This window comes from Nycticebus coucang, chromosome 24, assembly GCF_027406575.1.
Source record: "Nycticebus coucang isolate mNycCou1 chromosome 24, mNycCou1.pri, whole genome shotgun sequence".
Taxonomy (NCBI): Eukaryota; Metazoa; Chordata; class Mammalia; order Primates; family Lorisidae; genus Nycticebus; species Nycticebus coucang.
The window spans coordinates 5,939,814-5,965,657 of NC_069803.1; the positions used below are offsets into that span (position 1 = coordinate 5,939,814).

Sequence of the window (25,844 nt, forward strand, 5' to 3'; positions counted from 1 at the left end):
TTTTGGCAATTACCAAATGTACACTTCTCCCTTGAACTCAAAACTGATATATCCATCTGGGTGATCGACATTTTCACTTGGATTTGGGTCCTTTAGAACTAAATCACACCCAACAGGCTCCGAGTCCCACCTTCCTCTAAACCTGCAGCCCCAAGACTCCATTTTGGGTGGTGGCATGTCTATTTTTGGCTGCTCAAACTAAAACCTTGGAGTCATCACTGATTTTTTTTCTTCTTTCTACAACACCGCTCTGTTGCATCAGCAAATTCAGCCTCTCTACCTTCAGATATAGTGGCTATCCACGTAGCTCTGATCACCTGCACTGCAGGCACGTGGAAGCAGCACACTGTGATCCTCTCCTGTGAGTTACGATTGTGGTAACCTCCCTACTCCCCAAGTCCTCCACTATACATGTTCTCCAGCCAACAGTGTTATTCTGGTGACACCGCTCGGATTCCTCCTGAATCTTCCCACATCACACGGATTGGACAAAGCCTTGCAGGATGGCACGTGACCTGCACCCATCCCTCTCGGAGCTAGTGCCTTGCTGCTCTCCCACTCCCACCACTCCGACCTTCCTACCGCCCCCTGAATAGGCCCCATGTCCTCCCGCCTCAAGGCCTTTGCAGTTGTGGTATGTCTGCTTGAATCCTCTTCTTCTGAGGATTTTATTTACTCTGTCATCTCCCTCAGGTATTTAGTCAAAATTCACCTTCGCACTTGAGGTCTGGACCGTTGACTCTATTTCAATACACAACCCGGATCCCACTCCAGACCCTGCTCTTTCTGCATCCCACCCACGCAACATTGCACTGCCCTCATCTTCACTCTTTCCCATGTGAAATCTCCGTGAGAATGAGATCGTTTCTGTTCACTGCTCTCTTCCTCCTGTCAACTACAAGCTTCCCCTTTAGTAGACATCTAATATTTTCTTTTAATAAACTCAAAAAACCCCAAAAAACCCTCAACACTTTGGTAAAGCAATAAAACCAGAGAGAGAACAATTAAGTGATGAGTTATTTTTATAAGTGCTGTGCAAACACTGCCCACGCCACACACACGGACGATCTTTCTCATAGCATCTGGGTTTTTGGAGAGATGATTCTAGGAAAAGATTCTCTTTTCCTAGAATAGTCTCTCTCTGACTATTCTGCCCACATTATTCAAACTCTAGGGGTCAGAGGAAATGGCTGAAGCCAAGAGATTGCCTTGAGAGCAGAAATTTGAGAGCAGCCTGGGCAACATAGTAAGGCCCTGTCTCTACAAAAAATAAAATAGCTGAGAGTGGTAGCAGGTGCCTATAATCCCAGCTACTCAGGAGGCTGAGGCAGGAGATTTATTGAGTCCAAGAGTTACAGGTTGCAATGAGCAAAAGTGACACCAAAAACATAGAAACTCTACTAACAATAGCCTTGGATGAGTAATTAAAAATGCACATTAGTGTAACTTCTCTTTTCCTCAGTTTCTCTATAAAATGTGAGTAATAGTAATATTGACTTCATATGATTATGAGGGGATTGAATGAGTCATGACATTATGTGAAGGATCTAGCCTATCAACGGTATTCAAAATAACTGCAATTAGTGTGCTAAAGCCTCTGCAAGATCTCACAATAAAGAAAGCTCTGTCAATGTGATTAACTTCTCTTCTTCCAAACACGGCTAACCAGGGGATCAGCACCTATTAATAACGACACAGCCAAGAGAAAGGCAAGTGCTACTGTAGCAGACCCATGAACTGTAAGGCCTAGTGGAGTGTTTTTCAGCCATTTTTATCTCACGGCACACTTGAACCTACAGTTAAACTTCTGTGGTACACTTAAATTATTTTGATCAAAAAATAAAATAGAATTATTGCGCTTTGAATTTCTGTAGAAAATAATTTGTCTTTAAAAATTTCCCCGGCACATCTAAGATCGTCTCATGGCACACCTGTGGGCCGTGGTACACGGGTTGAAAATCACTGGCCTAGAGGCATGAAAAACAGTATGGAAGTCTCTCCGCCCCAAAATGTTTCTTAAATATTTATCAATGCTAATCTTCCTCTTTGAATTCTATTCCTCATTTTTTCTCTGACAAATTCTTACTCATTTCTGATGGACAAATTGAAACTGTGGCCCCAGTTCTGTTCCTGAACTCTTACCCTTTGCAATGGGATTTTGCAGCAATTCTCATCAAGAGGTGGATTCTATTTCCCAACCCTTTGAATGGGCAGGTCTTGAGAGTGACATTGGCAGAAATGACAGTGTTCCAAGCCTGGTCTTCAAAAGACTCTTCCCACTTCTCTTCTTCTGCCTTTACCACAAGGACACACTCAGCCTGCACCATTGGACTCAGATGCACTCATGGCCGAGCTGAGTTCTGTTGTCCTAATCAAGGCCCCAAGCACGGGAGGACCTTCTGCTGACCAGACACCTGAGTGAGTCCTGCTGAGCTCAGCCAAGCCAGGCTTAGATTATAAGGACCATCTGACCCATAAATTTGTGAGAATAAATGTTATTTTAAGCCACATAATATGGAGTTTGTTACACAGTGTTGTTATATTGAGCTATATTGAGCGTACCATCCCCAAAACTTAGCTCCATGGCTTCTCCATGTGACTTTGCCTCACACAACACAACCTGGTTTCAGTTGTTTTTCCTTAACCTGCACTCACTGTCCTAATATCTACTGTATGTAAGTATGAATAATCTCTCGAATCAGACAGCGAGCTTCCTGAGGGTTGAGTGGCTGCTTTTTATTTATTAATGTGTGGCACGTAGCATGTGATTGTGCTCAGGGGACTCTTCAATGTTTAATTTGGGCACACACCAGGTTTGAAGGCCTGTGTATCATCTGAAAACCATAAATGAATCATGGACCATCTTACTGTGGGAGCATCAACTATACACAGTGGTGCCAACATCTAAACTGGCATTAGTTATAGTGAAAGCCACACATTAAATTATGTATTCCCCTTATCCTCTGCCTTAAGTTCTTTCCTAAATTCATCCTATATGGTTTAAATATAGGGGATCTTACTAGAGTATTTTTTAAAACTCATTGTATGAAGCATTAATCTCTATATTTGAAAATGAATTTCATTTGTTTCAGGGGCAGTAAGATTTTTTTTTCTTAAATAACTTTCAGGTATTAGAAAGATAATAAAGTTGAGTACATCATTGGCTGGGCCATACCCTCACTAGGTTTATATAATGAAGCTCAAGGGTGTCACTGTTCAGAAGCAGCTGATGATGAGTTTAGTCATTATCCATGTGTAATAGTTCAACATTTACTTTATACCCACAGAGCTTGATATGCTTCTCCCCTTTTAAAGATAGTCTCTCGGCCAAGGTCACACAGCTGGAGAGTGACTGACTTGGGATTCCTGTCTAAGCCTGTCTGCTCTCAAACTCATTCTGCTAACTGTTAATACTATGCCTACCACCCTCCCAGTAAGATAAATGTAACATTCATTGATTGCTCACTAAGCACCATGTAGAATGTGAAGGGCTTTACATTTTCTTATGTAAGATTCTATTATCTTACATAATGTAAGATTCTATTATCATCCTTATGAGGAAGCACAAATAATAAGTGTCTTGCCCGCTATTGATGCTAAATGGTAGGAGCCAGGGTTTGATACCCAGGCTCTACTGTGTAGTACATGTAAATGCTAAATATTGAGTGAAGGAGTAAATGCCTATCAGAATAAAATTAAATTTAGCAAATGTTGGGTTTCTGAACAAGCATAAATGAGCCCAAATTGATTTAATTCATTCAGAATTAGTTCTTCACTAAATAAAGCAGTTTTTAAAAGTTTAAAAAAATTATTTTGAATAGTTTAACAGATTGGCTTGAGTCTGCAAAAAAATTTTCATGCAGATGAATCAGTTACATCCAGATATTTATGCTAGTCACAGCATTCTGCTAAGTTAAAATCTGTTTTTACCAACTTAAATTTACTTGCTCTAACTATTCAAATAATTCTGAAGTTTGACAGTCAGTTGTACTAATTTACCTGGTTCAATTAAAACCAATTCTCACTGCCAGTACCTTTAAAACTCTAAGTTAACGTGGTCAGAAAGAATAGTTGGAACAACCTCTTTGTGGCTATCCTTACGGCTCCCTAGCAGTCCCGTGAGACGGTTGGAGAACAAGGACCTCCTGGCAGAAAGTGTGCAGGGGCTGCTTCCTGCCCGCCTCTCCCAGAGACCTTTCATTCGGATCCGTCATGCACGTAAAGATTGTCAGAAATCTACAGAATGATGTTTCACTTTACTTCATAGCTTTCTAAACTTAATCTGAAAGAAAAAAAAAAATCTTACCTTTCCACAGAAACAGTAATTTGTTTAAAAAAAAAAAAAAAAAAAGCTTTGGAAACTACTGGCTTAGATCAACCTTTGGCCTTTAAAAAAAGATTAGAACTCACTAGTTTAAATAGACCAGATTCCATCTTTGGTAGATCACCCTGTTTCAGCTGGATCTCTAAGTAGTTCTGACTAAATTCTTGGGGGCTCTCTGAATCTTAAAACCACACAGAACAGATTCCGTCAGACATATTTGAAATATACAATATTGTACCTATTTATATTTTCTTATGGAAAGGCAGAAAATGTTCAATATAATTTGTAAATTTAATCTGCGCATTTTGAGGAATAAAGGGAATGGTGTCCCCGTTACGGAGTGGCTCTGGTGGGGCTCAGAGTGTATTTAATACCATATCCCAAAGAAAGCGTATATATAGCTGACAATTATGTTCTTGAACTCATCCAAGAAAGAGCGCTACATGTCTCACTGCTGAATATCAATCACTACAGTCACCTTCGAAGTCCTCCCTTTGGGAAGCTGTGCCCTGATGCCAGCACCTGAAGTCCACCCTTCAAAGCACATTTTCTAGGATGAGTTCTCAAACTTACCAGATCCTGTATAACTACTCAATGGCCATTCAGAAAAAGAGTTCCAAAATTGCTTTGAAGGGTAGCCCAGGCGCTAGTGTTGTGTGCAGCTTCCCAAGGGGAGTGAGCACCTCAAAGGTGACCCTAGTGATTTGCAGCAATGAGGTGCGCAGCGCTTTTTCTAGGATGAGTTTGGAACTTAACTGTCAAGCTCTTACGTGTATCTGTGTTGGGTGTTAGAAGGCAGCCTCCTCTCTGCTCCCAGCACTTTCATAGCCCTGTATCACTCCTGAGGCCAGACTGAGAAATTAGAGTTAATATGTCAACTGGTATTTGGAAATCATCCTTAAGAGCATTCCAGCTCCTATGGGGATGTGACAGAGGTCCCAAGAAGGTGGTCATTGACATTTCAAAGTCCCACTCACGGAATATCCTAAAATGTCAATAAAAGACTCTTTATTCATAAATAACTGATATGCAGTAATTTACGTCTGTACATGTATCTTGAAAAGTCTGTAACCATCCAGTTTTTTTTTTTTTTTGCAAACTCTACATAAAACATCCAAACTGTCCATTTTGTTCAATACAATATAACACAGCTGTTTGGCATTACCAAATATATATGTATATATATTTATAGGTATGTACATGTGCTGAAAAAGAAGCCAATGCAGCCTTTTCTAAGAAGTCCATCCAAGTATTTACTGTACAACATTCAGAATTTACATTGATAATACAAGGCACAAAAAGTGTGGTACGAAGCCAAGGCCATGCTTTATTCAACCCCTCTCCTCCGGCTTGCTCCCTCCTTTAGCTTCATGTCAAATTAAGTGGTCAGCCCTGCTTTTTTTTTTTGGCTTTGAACACATCAACTGAAAGTTGCGAGTGTTATGGGTTTGAGATATGGATCACTTGAAGGAACAACCCCCACCTACCTTCCCAAAATAAACAGAACAAAATGAAGCCTATTTGAAAACACCTCCATACAGAAAGGGAGGTCAAAACAACTACTCGTTTTTTGAGTTTGGGTTAAGAAACGAAGCCAGTTTTCTTCTAAATGATTTGTGTTTGCAATATCTCTAGGTTGAGACTTACTGGAGAGCATGTGCCAATCAGATATGATCAAGAAAAATGGGAAATTGAATCTTTATTCTGATTTTGAAAGAGCACTGTTTTTCCTAGCCAGAGAATTCCCAGCTGGAGTCTTTTCCCAGCTTCTCACAGGTGAGTTTTACACGGTTTTATCCTAAATCTACCCCATCTAGGATAAGTCTTGCAGAGTGTTTCTGATTGAAAGCTTTCTGTTACTCTCTGAGGAGGCTACTGCCTCCTGGTACAGGGCAATCTCCCTCTCAGCATCATCAGAGATGCCTAATGGAGGGAGATTAAAATCATTATACCTACTGCTGATGGTAATATCTGTGTTTCCATAATGGGATCATAAGGCATGATACTTTGCTTACAAACTCCCCCCGAATATCAGCTCTCCTTTTTATGATTCACCAGAATCATGTTGAATCTCTACCTAACAGAGATATTAAATTTTAATTATATAGGTTGGCCAATTTTGGAATTTGTGTATAAATAATGCTTGAAATTAGTGAAACACTTTTAGGGTTAGCAAAATTGGAGGCAAGAGGGCATTTCCATTGTAATCATTCATGCTTTTCGTAAAAGTATTTTGACACGTATTTCCATGCATGCAAAGAAGTACTGTGTTGTGAAATTTCGTGATATATTCTATAATTCAAAGCTATCACTTCTTGGGAAAAAAAGATGTACCCCTCTTGAACTCAGTATTAGGGACGGGGAAGGACATTTTTAAGCTTAGGCCTAATCATGAAGCTTACTGCCTTTTTTTAATCTTTGGGTTAGGATGGAGGGTGGGTTCCAAGACATGAAGTTTAAATGTGACTGCCTTAGGCTCACCTCGTAAGGACATTCCGAATCCATGATCTTCACAGCAAAAGGAAAAAAGCAATGAGTAGCTGCTTCAAAAACCACAATTATTCTATGTGAGTTAAATTTCCTACTTCAGATCACAGCACTACGCACTAGAGACTAACGGCCAGGTCTGATTTTCATCCCTTTTTTTTAAAAAAAAAAATTACAGCTTCCGAGCTGCCATTTCAGTTTTGTTGATGACCCTGGAGTTAGGGATGTGAGGAGTCCATGGTAGACACTGGCTCTCCTAGGATTGCTTTTGCAAAAACACCACATGCTGTTCAATACAGCCAAACAGCTTTGTAACTGCAGCTTTCAAAAGAGTTTGGAAAGTAAACACACAAAATATGCAACACGTCTAAGATTAGTAACATCTTTCACTGTTGTGACATTTGACAAAATACATTTTTGTTTGTAGTTCAGGAAAATTCTATGCAGACAAAACAGTGGAAAACTACGGAAATGGTGGCCATTTGGCTTTTGGCTAAAGCATCGATTTTCAAATACAGCACTATGGCAACTAACACCAGAGGGCTAATAAAATTTTGTCACTCTCTGTAGGCTGACATTTTGCTCTCCCATTTGCTGTGGCTGTCGCCTCTAGTCCAGTCAATGGGAGTTACTAAGGATTCAAACTTTGCAATGTCTCATGAGGAAATAAGGACAATGGGCCACACAATGAGCTGGAGAGGGACGTTTCTCAGCTCCCTGGAGATTCCTGTGACATTGATGGAGCTGGAACAAAGACCTCGGGGAGAACTTTACCTTCAACACATCTGATAGCTGTATCATCAAACACATTTACAGGGTGGGAAGACTAAGAAATCGAAGAGAAAATGGTTAAGAGGAGAAACGTAAGCACACCAAACGATCTCCTAACATTTTGAAATTCACAGGTACATTTGCCAGAAGTTTGGCAAGTGGAGCATAGGATCTAAGACCAATTATACCACTGGAATAGTCTACATTTGTTTATCAATTTTGATGCTGAAAATTTTTGTCAAGCATTAGAATCTAGGACTTTTGATCCAAAGAGAACCCTGGTTTAGTGATTTCACTTTAGAATCCTTTCTCAAAGCCAACAGAAAGAAAAATATACAGACAACACCCGTAATTGGAGACAAAAATAATTTTTTTAAAAAGTGAGAAGTTCCCTTTTTTAAGGGGAATTCTTTTTCATCTCTTAACAAAAAGCCAATAAAATTTTTGTGGGAGTACATCTGAGTTTTACGAGACTTCCTGCACCAGTAAATGAAGTTTGCATTTAAATCCACAGAGCAAGCTTCCTTTGGCTTAAAGGAATTTAATGTAAACCAGTAAGACTCCACAAGCAATGTTGTAAAAACTGTAAATTAACTTTATGATGCTGCAGTTTGGTGCAGCTGTGAAGTACACCATTTTGGTGGCATAATTTTAAGTCATGTTGAAAGGATGACTATTAGACTTGAATGCCTTTGAAGACTGAAAGATTTGGCATTAAGTGGGATATTTTGTAAAAATGTTAAGTTACCTACCAAGTACTCAAGGCTACTTTTAATTTTTGCCTTATTTTGCATCAGTCCAATAAGACTTCCAAATCATGTGCTTAGATGAATAAATGTTCAAGAGGGCAGGGCATTTGTGTCGTGATAGAACAAAGGTTAGGCTACAGTGAATAACCACAAGTTCGAGTATGAATTAAGTTTTCATCTGATCTGCAATTCCACCCCCTCACACACATATCTGGGTCTGTAAATCTCATAACCAGGGGTTCTCTTTGAAATTCTATTGTAAAATACTGCACAATTCTGACATGCAATGATCACAGAATTTCATACACTTGTCTAGAAATTCCATGTAGGGCCCAGCAGAAATAAGTAAGAGAAATGTAAAGAGGGAACCAACAGCACTGAACTATGGATTTGATTAAACCTTGGGCTGAAATCTGAGCTAAATCACACTAACTTCTTCCTTTTTTGATCTACATGATAGGAAGTTCAAGTACATTTATAATTTGGTCTCCCCCCAGGCCCCTGCCAAAGAAAAAAAACAATCCATGAGAGGAAATTCCAGACATTCAGAGATTTCCAATAATCTCATCTTAAATAATCTAGATTTTTAGAGAAAATTGTTTACATTTTTCACCTGTTTTAAAATATAAAAAGAAGGATCAAGCATCTGAAAAAGACCTGCATGGGTTCATAGAATAGATGAAACAATTATAAGGCCCACTGGAGGGAAGATTAAGAATGGGTAGGATGGTTTAAAACAAAAAATCCTCCAAAATGGATATTAACATCAACTCCAGAATGTGTTTTCTCCATGTTATTACTCCACAGCGAATGCAGATTCCATCTGCCTCCCAACCCAGGGCAACGGATCTCTAGTTTATTGTGACCATCTACTTCCGCCTCTTTCTCTTTGGAAAATTACATCAGTGATGCCAAATGATTTACATTTTTATGCTGTCCCTCTATTGTTCCCTAGAAGGAATAAAGAAGTTGAGTCCACTAGCAAAAGGGTGATTTTCTGATCTTGATATGGTATTTTGAAAATATGCTTGACAATTCTAAGATGATAGGTTTGTTTAATAAGCCTTTGGTTCCTGAGAAAAGTGAGATGCTCTTAAATTACATGTAGCAAAGCCTTCTAATACTGGGGACTGTGAATACCACACGTCAGCTAGAGAAAATGGCCAGCACACTCAGTTCTTCAATGCCGTACCCATGGTATCAATTCAACTTGTTGGTAGGTCTTTTTTTGCTCAGCTGGAGATTCTCAACATTTTTTTTTTTTTCTTAACAGGGTCTATAAAAATGTTTCAAAAAATTGATCATATCCCCATTGCCGAGTACACCCCACCTCCCTCATTCCCTGACTATGTTTATTTTATTCTAATGCAGCCAACTTCTAAGTAGCTGATTAGCTACCTTGTGGTAAATCTGGGTCCTTGACTTTGGTCATCCTGATTGTGGACAGCTAATTAAAACATCCATCAGAAAATGAGCAGGAGTGTATCTGTTCATTTTTAGTCTACCAGGACATCTTGTCAAAAATGATTTAGTAGGAGAAAAATGATGGAATAAAACGTTATGATGAGGGTTGTGAATTGTCTGTAGATTTCAGTAGTGCTGTGTCCTAATTTTAAAAAGAATCATGAAGCAATAGCCATATAAGTGAATGGTTCAGTAGAGAAAGCATAATCAGTGAGGGGGAGTGGCCAGACCTTTAATGCTCCCTGAACAATGCATGTGGTTTCTCGGACACCGGGTAGAGCTATTCCTCGAGTCTTTACTTAGGTACCATTTACAGCAAAAACTATCTGTTAATTTCCTAAGAGGAGGAAGCCAATACTGATGACATAGTACCTGAAGGCTAGAAAATTTCAAGAATATGGATTGAAAAATATAGTAAAACACCTCATTCTCTTATAACAATGTTAGAGAACAAGATAAACACTTGCCTCCTAGAGTTACAGCTTCTTGGAGGCCTGTGACATCTGTACTGTACTTCATGGTTTTGGACCTAAGGACCTCTCCTGTCTCCAAAGCCACATGACAAACTGTGTTCTAATAACATTATGCAGTATGAGTGGCCTAGGTGGGAACAGAGATGGTCCTATTGTGTTATGTTCAAAGAAATACATTTCTATACTGATGAGTCTAGGGCCTTGAAACCTCTCTACTGCAGGAAAAAGGAAGGAAGAATATGGGTAGATTTGTCTCTGGGGAAAAAAGAAGGTAGGGTACACGATGGGAACTGGTTTGTGGTCCCCCTTACCTTGTTACCTGGTCTCCATTGAGTGCCCGGGAGACTGGTGCTGGGGCGATGTACTCGGATTCTAAGTTCTAAATGCCTCCTTGATGTTGTCGGAATTACACAAGTGGGTTAGCAAACCTGTTTCACTTCTAGAATGACTCCTGACATTCCAGATGCTAGTTGGTAGAAAACTCTGACAATTTGGTACCAGAATCAGCTGGCTTTGGGGGCGGGGGCGCATCATTAAAAACCTGCTTTTAAACACGCACTTGCAGTCTCTGCCTTCCCAGCTCTCGGGTAGGTCATTTCCCCACAGCTACTTCTAGATATGCCCTCACTTTTAATCTTGCCACCCAAGTCCAAGGAATGTGACCCTTGTTAACCCGAGTGTGGGAACAGTGGCGCCCTCTTCTATCTGAGAAAGCTTGTACTCTTCCCTGTTAACACGTTTTCATTATATAAAATGCAGTTTCTTTTGCCAGGGAATCTCACTGATTGTAAAAGCTGAATTCCCTAAACACCACTGGGCACAAGGCTGCCTCTTTCTTTCACCGTTTAAAGCAAATGTCCCCAAGCTGGCCATCACACTGTCACACGGGAGGAAGTAAACTAGAGTCCATTTTGCCTGCTGTAGTTGAAGTTGGCTTCGTCAAGCTGGGATTCCGAGATGTTTGCGAGTTTCGTGTGTGTCCTCCCAATCTCTTCAAGGGCACAGGCCAGGGAGTCAAGGTCACCATCATGCTGATGACGAGCCTCCCACAGGTTCAAGATGACAGCAGACGGGCTACTTTGTGTAGCAAAATAAGATAAATTCCTAGGTAGGGTTGAACAACAAAACAACAATGAAAATAAAGGAATAAACAAAATCACAATGGGGGAATTTAAAATGAATTTTTATAGATGTTATTACAATGGGGTAAAGTAGCATGAAGGCAGGTCTGGGGTGGTCTAGTTTGTATCCTGGCACTCACGTGGCACTGTAGTTTGGAATGTTATCAATGACCTTTTTATCCTGTCTCAGTACTCACCTTCCTTGAGCTGTTTGTTTCCCTCTTGAAATACTTAATTTCATTAGTTTAGGTAATGTTGTAACTCATTTCTGTTGTTTTCAAGATGTTTGACCCTTCTCCCCTTGGTAAGTGTAAGGGCTTTCAAAGTTTTATCTTGGATTTCTTGTTGTTCCTCCTCCCTTTAGTGGGTTCAAATACTAAACGGAGTAGTTATCGGCTCCAGGTGGACAGGGTCTACGTCTGCACCTACAGTCTTGCAGGCTACTGTGCGCTAGTTATGGATCTCTGAATGACCTTGGAGTTGCTCCAACTAGATACCCCTCCACTTCCTCAAACTCAATCCATCAGAAATTGGTATCATCTCCACGCCTCCCAACTAGAATGAGTATCCCATATTTACAGCTCTCTTTTCTAATGAAGGTTTGTTTTTTGCCCCTGGCTTTTATGTTTTTCTTCCTGTACTCATCTGTTCTATTTTTACCACTTATACTAATTTCTACTCTATCACATTATGGCCTGGATCACAAAAACAAAAACCTTAGAGTTCCTTCAAACTCTCTAATATAGCCTTCATTCTATTTCCTCAACTCAATCCTAAAATACCTAGTTTTTCAGCACATGGTTTCATTCTGTCGCCTGGGCTAAAGTACAGTGATGTCAACGTAGCTCACTGCAACCTCAGACTCCTGGGCTGACGTGGTCCTCCTGCCCCAACCTCCCAAGAAGCTGGGACTACTGGCATGCATTACCATGTTTGGCTATGGCTATTCTTTTTTTTTTTTTTTTTAATAGAGACAAGGTCTTATTCTTGCTCAGGCTGGTCTTGGACTTGTGTCCTCAAACACTCTTCCTGCCTCAGCCTCCCCAAATGCTAGGATTATAGGCACCTGTATTCTCTGGTTGTTTCCAATGCCTTCCTTGGTATGGCCTCAACCTCAATATGGGAAATTATATATTTATATATGCATACACACACACACACACATATATATATTTCCTCCACTCAGTCTTCCTTTGCTCTTTGAGCTCTGTTCACTGGAAACATCCACTTCCTCCCTTTGTCCTGGCTATCAAGATCATACACCCACAGCGCCTGGTTCAATTCTCATCTCTTCTTTCCTTAAAATGATTAATGTCTTCTCTGAACTCTTTCGATGCTTACGTTTAAACTTTCATCTGAATAAAATGCTTATGTATTTCTTGTGTGGTATGTGAGCTCTGCCTTTCCAATTTGAACAAATACCTGAAAGGCAAGGATCGTATCTAATGATTTCCTAAGTCTGCTACAGAACTTAACAGAATACTACGACAGGTATTTATTCATTGCCCATCAGCTAAGTGACTGGTTCCTACAAGCCTTTTGCAGATGATATGGTATCTTCAGTGAAAAATGCTAGAACAATAACTTCGCTGCAATGAAGGCTAAGTCACACAAAAGATTAAAAGTCACTGTTTTCATAGGGACATTTATTGTAAGGATAGAAATATCATCTGTGGAAAATCTTTTCAACTCATAAGAACTTTAGCAGAGTCAACCACGTATTGCCTATTTCAGGTTGGTTTTACTTTGCATCACCGTACCCAGCGTATAATCATACAAAGTAGCTTCATAGACTACTCAAAAGACAAGCTCTTAGGGACACATTACCCTTTATACACACACGTGTGTGTGTGCACAGCAGTTCTGACTGATACAAGTCCCATGTTATTAACGTTTTAAGAGACTGTTTACAGCCAGTGGTTGCCAAATAGCATACATATCAAGGATACTATAAATATTTCCCGCCATTTACGAATCTTTAATTGAAAAAGGGAGAAGCCCAGCTTAAAACCAATCTGACATTCTGATTTCTTTTTGTTTCCCTTCGATCCTTTTTTTTATGGTTGTTCATTTCTACCCTAACAGCAATAACAAAGCCAGCTGTGCCAGAGGAATTGAAGGGTACCAGGCCCTCTTATTTCCCAACTTTGCTTTGAACATGGTCTCTTCTTCCTGGCCATGTGGAGATGTTTGCAGGGAGTGTCATTCTGTCTCCCCTCAGCCCCCTAACCAGCATTCTAGAAGAACACAGACGGATGGCACAGCTGGGAAAGTGGCAGAGCAAGGCTCAGCATGGCCTGTGAGACCATGTCTTTCCATATCCATTATGAGAATGACGACCATTCTCTTGTTTCTGACATGGGTAAATAATTCTTTATGATCTCCATTGTCGTCTCAAAAAATGACAGTCTCAGAAATAAAAGCAGAACTATTGATACTGTCTTCTTAATTTTATGAAAGATACACACTTTGTGTTGGCTGTTGAACAACAGTGCCTGGAATCCTGGGGGCCCAAAAGTTAGACACACACTTCTGTACTGGGATGACAAACTTTCTCTGTAAACAGCCAGGCAGGAAACGCTTTTGGCTTTAGAGGCCACACATGGTCTCTGTTGCCGCTACTCTGCCCTGCCAGGGTGGTGCAGAAGCAGCGGCAGGCCGTGTGTCAGTGAATAGGTGGGCTGTGCCGGTAAAACTTTAACATAGGTGCTGGTGTTAGATTGTTGTACAATTTTCATGTGTCCTGCAAGATTACTCATCTTTTGACCTCCCCCCCAACTATTTAAAAATGCAAAAACCATCCTTATCCTGTGGGCTTTGGAAAAACAGGTGGTGGGCCACATTTGGCCCATCTGTAGGCCATTGTGCCCATCGCTGTCCTATGATCCACACTAGATTTCCACAGCTATTTGAAGGAGAATAGGCTGAACTTCCTACTTTGTGCTACATTTGAATATGAGATCCCCCAAACTGCTGAATCCCAAGCCGTGTGTCCTGCCTCAAGGGCTCGGAGAGCTTTATTCCCTGTAAATGTTTGGGGATCTTTGACATTTCAAGATGTGACGGGAAGACCTGGGCATAAAAATGCAATAATAAAAATTGCAGTGAGACACAAACAGTAGTCTGATGAATCACTGTCACAACATAATATTAAAATACTTGTGATACACCTGCCCTGAGGAAGAAGAGGGCTAGAGAAGGACTCCTGCCAGCCAGGAGCCACCACATTCTGGAAAATCCTACAAATGTCCTGATTTGTGGAATAGGCACCCAGGGCTGAAGGAAGCTAAATGATCAAAACAGGCAGAAATAGAACTCCCACTTGGCACAGGTCCTGAACATATTGTAGCAAGTGAAATGTGCTCCCCAAAGCAAGTTTCAAATTTATTCCTTGAATATATACAAGCATATTCAGCAGAACACAAATCTCAAATTCCACTTAATTTGGAAAGCATATCAGCCTTATTAAAAATGATACTATCAGCTTTAGATTAATAGATATCCTATTAAACTACACTTACCTGTTCATAACAGAATAATATGTAAAAACCCTAAGTCCTAATGCAATAGACTGTTCCCAAAGTACAGCTGAATCATTTTACTGCTCACATGTGTGCAAATGCATTGTTTTTTATTCGTGTGTCATATACCCATCTGGTCATCTATGTACTGCCCTTGTGACCCTAATCTGTGTGACCCATTTCTGTTTATTAATATATTTATGCATTTGTGGGGTACAATGTGATTTTTTATACAATTTGGAGTGCTTACATCAAACTATTTTTCACCTCATTTACTTAATTATGTTAAGACATTTCTGTTCTATACTTGGTAGATCTGACTTGTACCCTTGCAATATGCTCCCCTAGGTGTGGGGTGTGACCCGTTTCTTTCCACAATGATGGTGGCACACACATAGTTCAGGAAATACTGTAATACAGTACTGCAAAACAGAATTCACAGCGAGTTGATTTTAAACAATTTCCTGAGTGTCTTTGAATTTTTTTTGCGGGTAGGGAACAAAACCAGAATATTTGCAAAAACAGTAATCCTAAATATTCAGGCAAATGCCTGAAAATAAAAGTCAGTAGTATTTTTTTCTGTCTCTTTGAGAAATTTTTAAAGAAACAAATGTTTATTATGCTCATTTTAGATGCTTCAATTTGTCACTTTTCTAAGCACTGAACTTCAGGGAACCTTTTTGTCATAGCCTTTTCAAATTCAGATCATCAGAAGTAATTCTGAAAACTGAGATTTATATTTTATGCTTATAAAGATGTTACATATTGTGCAGATAAAATGATCTAATCTCTATAACTTTTAGGAATTTGCTTTAAAATAATTCTATTTCTTCAGTTCTATTCATTTGACCTAAATTCTATGGATCCAATAACTTTACCTTTTCCTTTGTAAATCCGAGTACAGATAAACTGCAAAACACACAGACAGGCAGATTAAAGATTCCGCTAAGATAGTTGAATACATTTATCCTTGTAAGTTCATTGGATGCTAATGGTTTATTAAATTTAATTTTGTTTTGTTGAGCTTAAATGCTTTCTATACACCTGAGTTCTCGGAAGTTTATTTTATTACCATGATTAATTTCATCTTTCAGAGGCTTCCCTATCCTCATCCCTGGGCTCAATTAAATTCCCATGCTTCACGTGGAGGCCAGGGAAGAAGAGGAAACATGAATCTAGTTTACCAATTTTGCTAGCTAGACACAGGCCAATTTATAATGATGTGTGTGGGTCAAACGCTGACTCGTAATATAGAATCTTAATTTCAAAACGTATCTTCCAACTAATAGCCTTGTTAAACTAATGATGGAATTTTAAGTTAGATGTCAGGATTTTTGTAAATAGTTATTGTGCTATTTTCTTTTTGTGGTATAAAGAGGGGAGAGAATTGAGGGGCCATGATACAATTCTGCTATATAGGTTATTTATAAACTATTATCACCTGGTGCTAATATTATCAAAAGGAAAATAGCTAGAGATATGGGCCTTTCTTTAGTGCTGTGAAAAGCTTTCAGGCCTTCCAGAATTCCTGCACAATTCAAATGCAAATGTCTTTGGGACAAGTACATCTAAGTCCTTTATCAGTTAAGAAAGAGATTAGATAACAGTAATGGAAGGAAGGGAGACCCACCAAGGGCACCTTGGACTTGGAGCAGGAGTCTCCTAGCTCAGTGTTCTAACTCCCTCAGACTGTGCCAGGCCTATAAGGCAAATTCCAAATCACAAATCTGGAGGGAGTTGGGGGGAGCACCCTACCTGCTTGAATTGTGACAATGAATTTTATACTAAAATGCAGGAGGGGATCTCACTTGAGACTGCGGCCCAACATCCTCAGCAGAGAAGGCGCCTCATTTCAGGCACATGCCAAAATTTCATTCAAAACTTGGGCTTTCACCCAACTCCTTGAACAGAAAGGAGCATTTGCAACTGTCCAGGAGGGCAAAACGTTTGTTTATAGTCTAGAAATTGTTGCCATTTACAGTGAAGTTAACTTTATTCTTTAGCTGCTAAGAAGCACATTTTATTTACTTACTTATTTATTTATTTTTTAGAGACAGAGTCTTAACTCTGTTGTCCTCGGTAGAGTGCTGTGGCGTGACAGTTCACCGCAACCTCCAGCTCTTGGGCTTAGGTGATTTTCTTGCCTCAGCCTCCGGAGTAGCTGGCACTACAGGCATGCACCACATGCCTGGCCATTTTTTGTTGCAGTTTGGCCAGGGCCGGGTTCAAACCCACCACCCTCGGTATATGGGGCTAGTGCCCTACTCACTGAGCCACAGGCGCCGCCCGCAGGAAGCACATTTTTAAAAGATCCCTGTTCTGAGTATTTTTTTGATACTTAGTATCAAAAGTGAAAACTAAGTGAAGCTGCCTGATAAACCAGGCAGCATCATTGTTAAGAACAGCGCGGAGTCTGGTGTGAAGAGTGCCAAAGAGGGAACTGAAACATACTCATAAAGAAAAAAAACAAAGATTTCTGCCATCGTTCTAATTGTCTCACTTAATGAAAACCTTTCTTGTGCCCCCAAACAACCCCATAGAATTCTTTAAATAACCTTAATGGCAGTAACTGGACAGGCCATAAGCATTTGGCCTTCCCATCAAGCTCTTCCCCCCAAACTTCAGCCTCACTGGGCAAGTAAACAAATAGTAAAGGAGTCTCCAGGGTAAAGCAAATCAGTGTTTAATTTTCTAAAAAAGCAGCCAAAGATGAATGCTATCACATAACTCTCTATTCCCCAGTGTCTTTCAGTGAAGGGAAGCTGGCCTGGAGAACCCCCCCTAAAAAGGACACAAGCAATTGGAAAACTCGCCGGGTTCCAGTCTGTCTCTCCCTAAGAGTGGTGCATTCATTCGTTTAGGCCATTTAATTTGGCAATAAAATGTCTTCCTAGCTATCTTTTGCCCATTCCATTACCTGGTTCTTGAAAGGGAATAGCAAGGTTTCCTCCTTCTTTGGAAAACATATAAAGCCTTGGAGACTGTGCATCCTGTTTTCAATTTCTCCAGTTTCATTCTTGACAGAATAAGCCTGTGACAATTTCTCAATTTGGGAAATGAAACAGTGGTTATGAAAGGGATTCTTTAGGCTATAAGGGGCTTTGGCATGTCCACCTTTTCTGAAAACGATCTTAGCTTAAAGGAGAGAAATCTGTCCTTTGAAGAGCATCACACATTCACCCACTGCCTAGACCAGTGGTTCTCAACCTTCCTAATGCTACAACCCTTTAATACAGTTCCTCATGTTGTGGTGACCTTCAACCTAAAATTATTTTCATCGCTACTTCATTAACTGTAATTTTGCTACTGTTATGAATTGTAATGTAAATATCTGATATGCAGGATGTGTTTTGATTGGTTGCAACCCACAGGTTGAGAACCACTGGCCTAGAAGAAGCTCCACCAACCCCTGGAGCTCATAGGGGGAGTATGACTTTAGTTCTCTTGGAGGGATATAAAAAGCTTTTTTTCTATGTTGCCTGAGGACGACACCTGCAACTCAGCAAACCATGCACAGCTTGTTCCTGGTTAAGTGTGTCCCAGGGCTGCCTGTTTTCAGTTTCATGAGTCACTGACTTTGCCAGAATGAAGCCCAAACACCCACCATGCTGTTGGGTTGGGTCCCTCTGGCTTCAGTCTAAGGGATTTTGAAATTTCAGACTCTGCATAAGTCTACCAGGCCAGAACCAGAAAATCTGATTCGGCCTTCACAGTATTTTGCCTCCAAAGACCTATGTAATGTTATTGCCCTATGCATTAATTCTCCTTTGAGGAATCATGAAGATCGTTTTCTGGAAATAGCAACCTCCTTCCCACTTTTATTATTTAAAAGGTACAATGTGTTTTCTAGTCTTCAGCCTGCAGAACCAAGAATGCTGAGCTTGGTGTAATCGTACTCCAAATTCAACACAGGAATGAGAAATTTAGTGATGGGGTCACCACACGTGTCCTCCCTCGCTGCTCTGCTTGTGAGGCCGGTTTTCCGTGCACTTTATTCTCAACTTCCTCTCTCTCTCATCCCTCCCTCTTTCTTCACCCCCAAGAAACCTGGCTCTGAGACCGTCCCACCACCAGGGAATTCTCAGTGGTCACTCAGAGACAGATCGGTATGCCGCCTTGGGACCTTGCTCTGGCCATTTCACTGTCCTTTGCATTCAGCTAAGAGGATGGACAGATGGGATGAAAAGATGGTACCTCAATGTGAGAAGATTCTGTTTCCCATGAAAGGTCCTGTTAAAAGATCTGGTGTAAACAAGTTAACATGGCGCTGCGTAGTGGCCATGAGGTTTGAGGAATTTACTCACCATCCCTATTAACCTTCACATCTGAAATAAGGAGTGGACTGTTTAACTAGCTGAACAATAAAAGATAGATTGCCCCTTACTTTGGAAATTAAAAAGTAATACTAAAAAAGGATTTCCTTGGCAATGCTTACACATTTTCAAACAAGTTTATGATTAGGGAGGGGCTTGGGAAAACCTGCGAATGAGATGTCATTTATCTGCTACTTCGCCTTTTGGAATCCTTTCTTCCATTTTAGCTGATTCCTCTCTACTCATCTGCCCATATCTCAGGCATCTGTTCCCATAGCAACCTGGTAAGCTGGCTGTGTTATCCTAAGAGTTTCTGGAATATAAAAATAATGAAGTCTTAAAAAGAATGATCTAAGTAAAACTTCACGTACCATGACCTAGGAGGAAAGCCAGGAATCCTTTATAACTGTGGTCCCCAACCCCTGGGATGTGGACTGGGCTGCGCACCACCACCACCTGAACTTTGCCTCCTGTCCCATCCTTCCCTTCCCCCCAGTTTCTTCCATGAAACTGGTCCCTGATACCAAAAAGGTTCTGGCTGTGGCCTGTTAGGAACTGGGCCACACAGCAGGACATGAACAGTGGCCGAGAGAAGCTTTGCCTGTGTTTTCAGCCATCCCCCATTGCTCTCATCCCCACCTAACTTCTGCTCCTGTCCCATCCAGGAAAAATTGCATTCTAGGAAAACAGTCCTTGGTGCCAAAAAATTTGGGGACTGTTGCTTTATAACATCAGCCAGGTAGCCTTTTTTTTTTTTTTTTTTTGTAGAGACAGAGTCTCACTTTATGGCCCTCGGTAGAATGCCGTGGCCTCACACAGCTCACAGCAACCTCCAACTCCTGGGCTTAAGCGATTCTCTTGCCTCAGCCTCCCCAGTAGCTGGGACTACAGGCGCCCGCCACAACGCCCGGCTATTTTTTTTTTTTTTTGGTTGCAGTTTGGCCGGGGCCGGGTTTGAACCCGCCACCCTCGGTATATGGGGCCGGCGCCTTACCGACTGAGCCACAGGCGCCGCCCCAGGTAGCCTTATTTTAAGACTAAATTTCAAAATCCCCTGATGCTTGTTCATATCAAAGCTATTTATTATGAGGCAAGGCTTTAGGATCAAGAGTTCAAAACCCATGAAAGAGCTCATATCAATCAAATATTTACTGAATTTCCCCTAAGTAGATAGATGGTTTTATTTTGGTATATTCAACTGTAATTAAAAAACACAGGTATTATTAAAGTTTAGAAGTGGGGGAATACTTCTACCCAAAGCAGTTTGTCTCTCATATTTAATCTGCTAAGTTCTCAGCAGTCCCCTACCCCTACATGGTCCATGCCCGACCTGCCTATCAGATGTGGCAAAGAATGCTGAAGGGGAGAGTCACGACCGCTGAATTTACAGAACAAATGTGCAATCCCAGTTTCGAAATGCTGAGTAATAGCAGAGTTTGCTCGCAGAGTCTGTAATGGCAGCTGTTACCTACGACATTCTCTGCTGAGTAATGCGGCTTATTCAGCTAGATCCGTATGGCAGGCAAGTTGAAGACCAACTGTGTTGCCAGCCTTCCAGGACACACCCCTGACATTTCTCACATTCTCATCATTTGCCAAGCCTTTTAACTTTATATCCCTGTCTGTTCCTTCCTTCTCAGATCCAAGTAGAAACTTCATTGGCAAAAAGGAAGCTCATCATTAGTGACAGTTGCAGTCACCAAAAGTAAAGTAAAACATTTGCACTGGCAATACAATAAAAGCAAATGTTTCTTCTCCACTTCCTTTGCAAACTCTTCTTTCATAATTTGAGAGCTGTTGCTTTAGTAGCTTTTTAACACTCTTTGAAATTGAAAGGAGGGGAAAGAGTCAGGTAAAAGTATAGTCACAAATTGAGGTCGGTGAATTCTCTGAATGGAAAGAATATGTGTTGTGTGGTCATCTTTCTGTTGTGATACCAGAGTTGATGAAACGGCTTTCTTATCCAATAATATTGACATATAGACAATTTTAGATGTCTATGTTTTACTAAACATCATTCTATACTTTTAATATATTATTTGGAATTGTAAGATAACAAAACCAGCAATTCGGTACTACACAATAGGAAGTTGTGATGGGTAGTGTCTGAAAATTTGAGGGGATCCATAAAAGGAACTTGAGTATGGAAAAGCAGAAAGAGGATTAGGTGATAAGGGTGCAAGACGGCTTGGAGTCGTCTTGTCCTACTCTGTTTCTCCACATAGCCGTCTCTGCTGTAACCACAGCAGCCTGCAGAAGCGGACCCTGTCCTGCCCCTACGCTGAAGAGTCTTGGATCCAGAGCTGAACAACGGGGCCTCTGCTCCAAGTACTATCCTGACCAAGGCAACGTGATCCTAAAGAGTTTTATTTAATGAGGGCAGGCACATTCCAGGAGTCAGGAAACATCAAACTGTCAAATATGCACGATGCTGTCTGTGTTTGTAAGTACAGTGCACTAGAACGCAGCCAGGCCTGCTTGTTTCAGTAGAGTTTAATAGCTGCTGAGTAGATGCTGTCTGTGTTTGTAGGTACAGTGCACTAGAACACAGCCAGGCCTGCTTGTTTCAGTAGAGTTTAATAGCTGCTGAGTAGATGCTGTCTGTGTTTGTAGGTACAGTGCACTAGAACACAGCCAGGCCTGCTTGTTTCAGTAGAGTTTAATAGTTGCTGAGTAGATGCTGTCTGTGTTTGTAGGTACAGTACACTAGAATGCAGCCAGGCCTGCTTGTTTCAGTAATTTCCTCTGGCTTCTTTACCGAGATAGCACAGAGTTTAACAGTCGCTGAGTAGATGCAGCAGACCCCGTGTGGCCTCTTTGCTATCTGGCCCTTCACAGAAAAAAACAGTTTGCTGATCCCTAATTTAAACCATTTTCTAGTTTTAAAGAATAAACCTATAAAGAAAGGTAAGGAAATGCCATTCAGTGAGACTGCATATGTTAACTGTTATGATTTAAAGATAAAAGGGAATTACGGGAATTCCTGCTATTCTAATTTGCTGTTAATTGTGAAAATGTCAAGAGGTACAACTGACATTTACTGAGAATCCACATATCCCGGGCACCACATTAGAATCTTCCCATAAAATTGGTTATATGACCTGCTTATGTAAAAAAAATTTAGACATTCCAGGAGATACGGTCTTAGGGAAAAACAAAAACAAGAAAACCAAGGGCACAACCCACATTTTATGACCCAGACACTGAGGGGCATCCTGCTCCAGCACAGCCTCGATGTTCCTTGTCCCAGACACAGAACTCTGCTAAACTGTCTCCCAGTTTGAAATGCATTTTCCTTACTGTTCAAGGTCAGAAATAGATGACTTCGGAGGCACTCACTGTAGTTCTCTTATTTATACTATAAATGAAGAATTAAAGGGAAAAAGGCAAAACATGCTCGTGCTCATTCAGGAAATCAACAGCAGTGTCCCTGGGTACATAGGTATTCTGGGGCAATTATTTTTTTTCTAAATGGTGACTTAAAAATCATAAACATTTGTAGCCAGAATTAATTGAAGAATTAACCTAGTTCAGATTCCATGAATTTTATTTCTAAAAAAAGAAATGTAGGGATGGGAAGTGATTCAATGGGCTAGATTGGGATTGGCTGCACAATTAGAGTTGCCATCCAGATCTTCCGCGTCCCCTTTCAGTGCTTTCTTTGTGTTTTGTTTCGTTTAACCAAATTACATTTTCTAAGTTAGTTTTTCATTTTTTTGTCCTCACGTTGACCAGAGAGTGAGCCTGACAGAGTTGTGATGTTCACTGGTTCCATACGCGACATCTCATCTTTTGATCTCAACTTTCCCAAAGTTGCTGGGAAATATTCAAACTAATTTCCCCCCAGTGTACATATTTGTATTCTTTCCTTTTCAATATCTGCCTTTCAGGCCTGCCTGTCTGTAAATTCAGTCCTCCCTTGCTGTGATGCCTCCTGTTTTGACATTCCTCTCTGAGTAGATGGCTGGCTCCATTCTTGACTTCTGTCTCCCTTTACTCCATCCTTCCTTGGCAGACATCTACCCTCCTTGGGTAGATGAGGTAGGATGTCGGCGAAAACAAAGAACAAAAGATGAAAATGACAGAGCAAGTCACACAGTGAGAAAATAAGGCTTTGCCTCAAAAGGAGGAAAAAAACCCATAGTACCAAAGGAAAGGGAGTAAAATGGTCCTGGCAAAACTTACTGTCTTTTCTATTCATTTTGGGGCACTGGGGGTGGCAGTTAGTTAGAGAGATGGGTGATTTGGTTTGTCAATATCTTCTCTCTGCTAAAGGTCCCTAAGCTGAGCCAACCCCTGCCCCCCATCAGTGCTGCCTGGGAGGCACCCGCCTGCCTTTCTCATCTAACAGCACCAAGCCTACGTGACTGTCTCTGTTCTCCTCGTAACTGCAAGTTTAGAGGGGTCGTATCACCATGCCCAGGCAAACCTTTCTTTCTTTAACACCCTCTGGCTTCAAACGTGAGTTATCATCCTTATACTTCCTTTAGTTTTGGTATTCGGGCACCTGGTTCTCAGGGTGAGCACATTTCCCCCCATTAGGGGTTAAATAATGCATTCTGGTTGCCGGATGGTGGGAGGAGCTGTGAGGAATCTGCTTCTCTGTTTCTGTGCGACACACAGGCATGAAGATGACACAGGCTAAGCCCCCATTTAGCAAACCTGGAGCTGGCAGCAGAGCCAAGGTGAGGCTTTTCGATAACATCCCCCAAAGTAGAATGAGGTGGCTGGAAATGCTCCACGCACTGTCACATTCTAGTTCTTTTCCCACTTACTTAGTTGGGACCACACATGAAACACGGCCAGAAGAAAGCAAAAAGGACTCAGGGCCCGGAGACCGCATGGTGACACTTAGCCCACTTTACTCTCAAAGTTTTCTTACTAAAATTGTCTTTCTTCTGAAAGTTGCCCCCGATTACCTGTTGATGCTGTTTTTCTGTGCTAACATCTGCCAGTCCTTGCCTTTGGCATTGGGGGTATCAAACGTAGCACAAATCCGCTGTCTGATGGAGTAGGGGATTTTGAAGGCTTTGGGGCCAGTCTGTGCAGGAAAGGTGCTGTCCTCTTGTGCAATAAAAGTGATGGTCTCTCTTTCACTCTGTGAACAAAATAAAGAAACCTGGTTCAGATCCAGCTGAAACCGTTACTCATCAACAGATTTTTTTTTTTTTTTAATAGAAAATCTGTGTTAACACACATTGTGCAAAACGCTTGCCTGTTGTGTTGGACTCTATAAAATATATTGATAAGTCCCTTTTTCTTCTAAGACAGTAAAGAACTTCTCTAGTAGCCTAATAAATTGTGTACTGGAGATTTACAACACCAGCTTCCGCTCAGAGGAGTCATAATCACCAGCTTCCAACATCCAAAGATCTGGCAGGTGACAGAACAATTTAGACTTTGGGGGGCTCTCGGACAGTTCTAGTAGCAGTAGGAAGAAGCTACCAAATGACAGATTTCAGCCCAGAGTAAGGAGTGACCCTCGGAGGACAGTCATAACTGACCGCAATGAAGGGTTCATCAGAGGACTAGCTCGAGACAGTCATAACTGACCGCAATGAAGGGTTCATCAGAGGACTAGCTCGAGAGCACCTTGTAGGGAAGCTACAGGGTACGATCTACGTTCATTATCCTGAAGTTTTTCCCCACCCCAGTCCTAAAGTGTGCTTTTATAGTAAATAGTCTGGTCTTGTTTCAGGATTTAAAAATCACTTTGGTAAAACACAGTGAGCCATGAGTCAGAGGTAACACCTAGACTGGCCTGGCAGTGGATAGCCTAGAAGGTGCCCAAGTACTGCCTGCCCACCACACTTCTGATTTAAAGCCATCCAAAGAGGATTTGCTATCTTTTTTCTTGTTTTTGAGACAGAGTATCACTTTGTTGCCCTGGTGCCATAGCGTCACAGCTCACAGCAACCTCAGACGCTTGGGCCCAAGTGATCCTCTTGCCTCATTCTACCAAGTAGCTGCGACTACAAGTACTCGTCACAACACCCAGCTATTGTTAGAGACAGAGTCACACTCTTGCTCAGGCGATCCGTCCGCCTCGGCCTGAGGACTTGGTATCTTAATTCATCACAGCAATTCTTTTATCATGTCCAGAATGAAATCACACAGAAATCTGCCAGATTGCCCTGGCTGCTGCTAAGTTTAGGTGCACTAACAGAACTTTAAGGACTGAAAAATATCTTACTGAATCACCCTCATAATTCTAAGACAAAAGGGATTCTACTGATGTCATTAAATTCCCAATTCAATTGACTCTGAATTAATTAAAAGAGCAATTTTGGGAGGTGGGGCTGACTTAATCAGGTGGTCGTAAAAACGGAGAAGAGACGGCTCCCATCTGGAGGCATTGCTTCGGCTGGCCTAGAAGAAAACGAATGGCCTGCTGTGAACTGCACTAATTGGGGGGGGACACAGCTGGGAACTCTAGGGGCTGACAATGTCCCCTGGCCAACTGCCGGCTAGAACATGGGGACTTCAGTCTCAGAGCTGCAAGGAACCAAACCAGACGAACAACTTGTATGAACACGGAAAAGGACTCTGAGCATCAGATAAGAGAGTGTCTGGCCAACACCTTGGTTTCAGGTTTGGAGCTCCTCATCTGAGTACCCAGTT

General features: G+C 41.2%; 1 protein-coding gene across 7 annotated transcripts in view; it reads right to left on the reverse strand.

Moving 5' to 3' along the window:
• Positions 1 to 5,305: 5,305 nt before the first annotated feature.
• The window catches only part of UNC5D (unc-5 netrin receptor D), a 647,952-nt gene continuing 627,413 nt past the window's right edge, over positions 5,306 to 25,844 (reverse strand). For 6 of the 7 annotated variants that reach the window (XM_053578669.1, XM_053578673.1, XM_053578672.1 and 3 more), the window contains 2 exons: positions 24,143 to 24,321; positions 5,306 to 11,372 (listed from right to left, as the gene is read on the reverse strand). In XM_053578669.1, coding sequence (XP_053434644.1) covers positions 11,168 to 11,372; positions 24,143 to 24,321 — 384 coding nt within the window. In that variant the 3' untranslated portion in view covers positions 5,306 to 11,167. The remainder of the gene's footprint in view (positions 11,373 to 24,142; positions 24,322 to 25,844) is intronic. The other variant, XR_008377393.1, reaches the window with a different exon arrangement.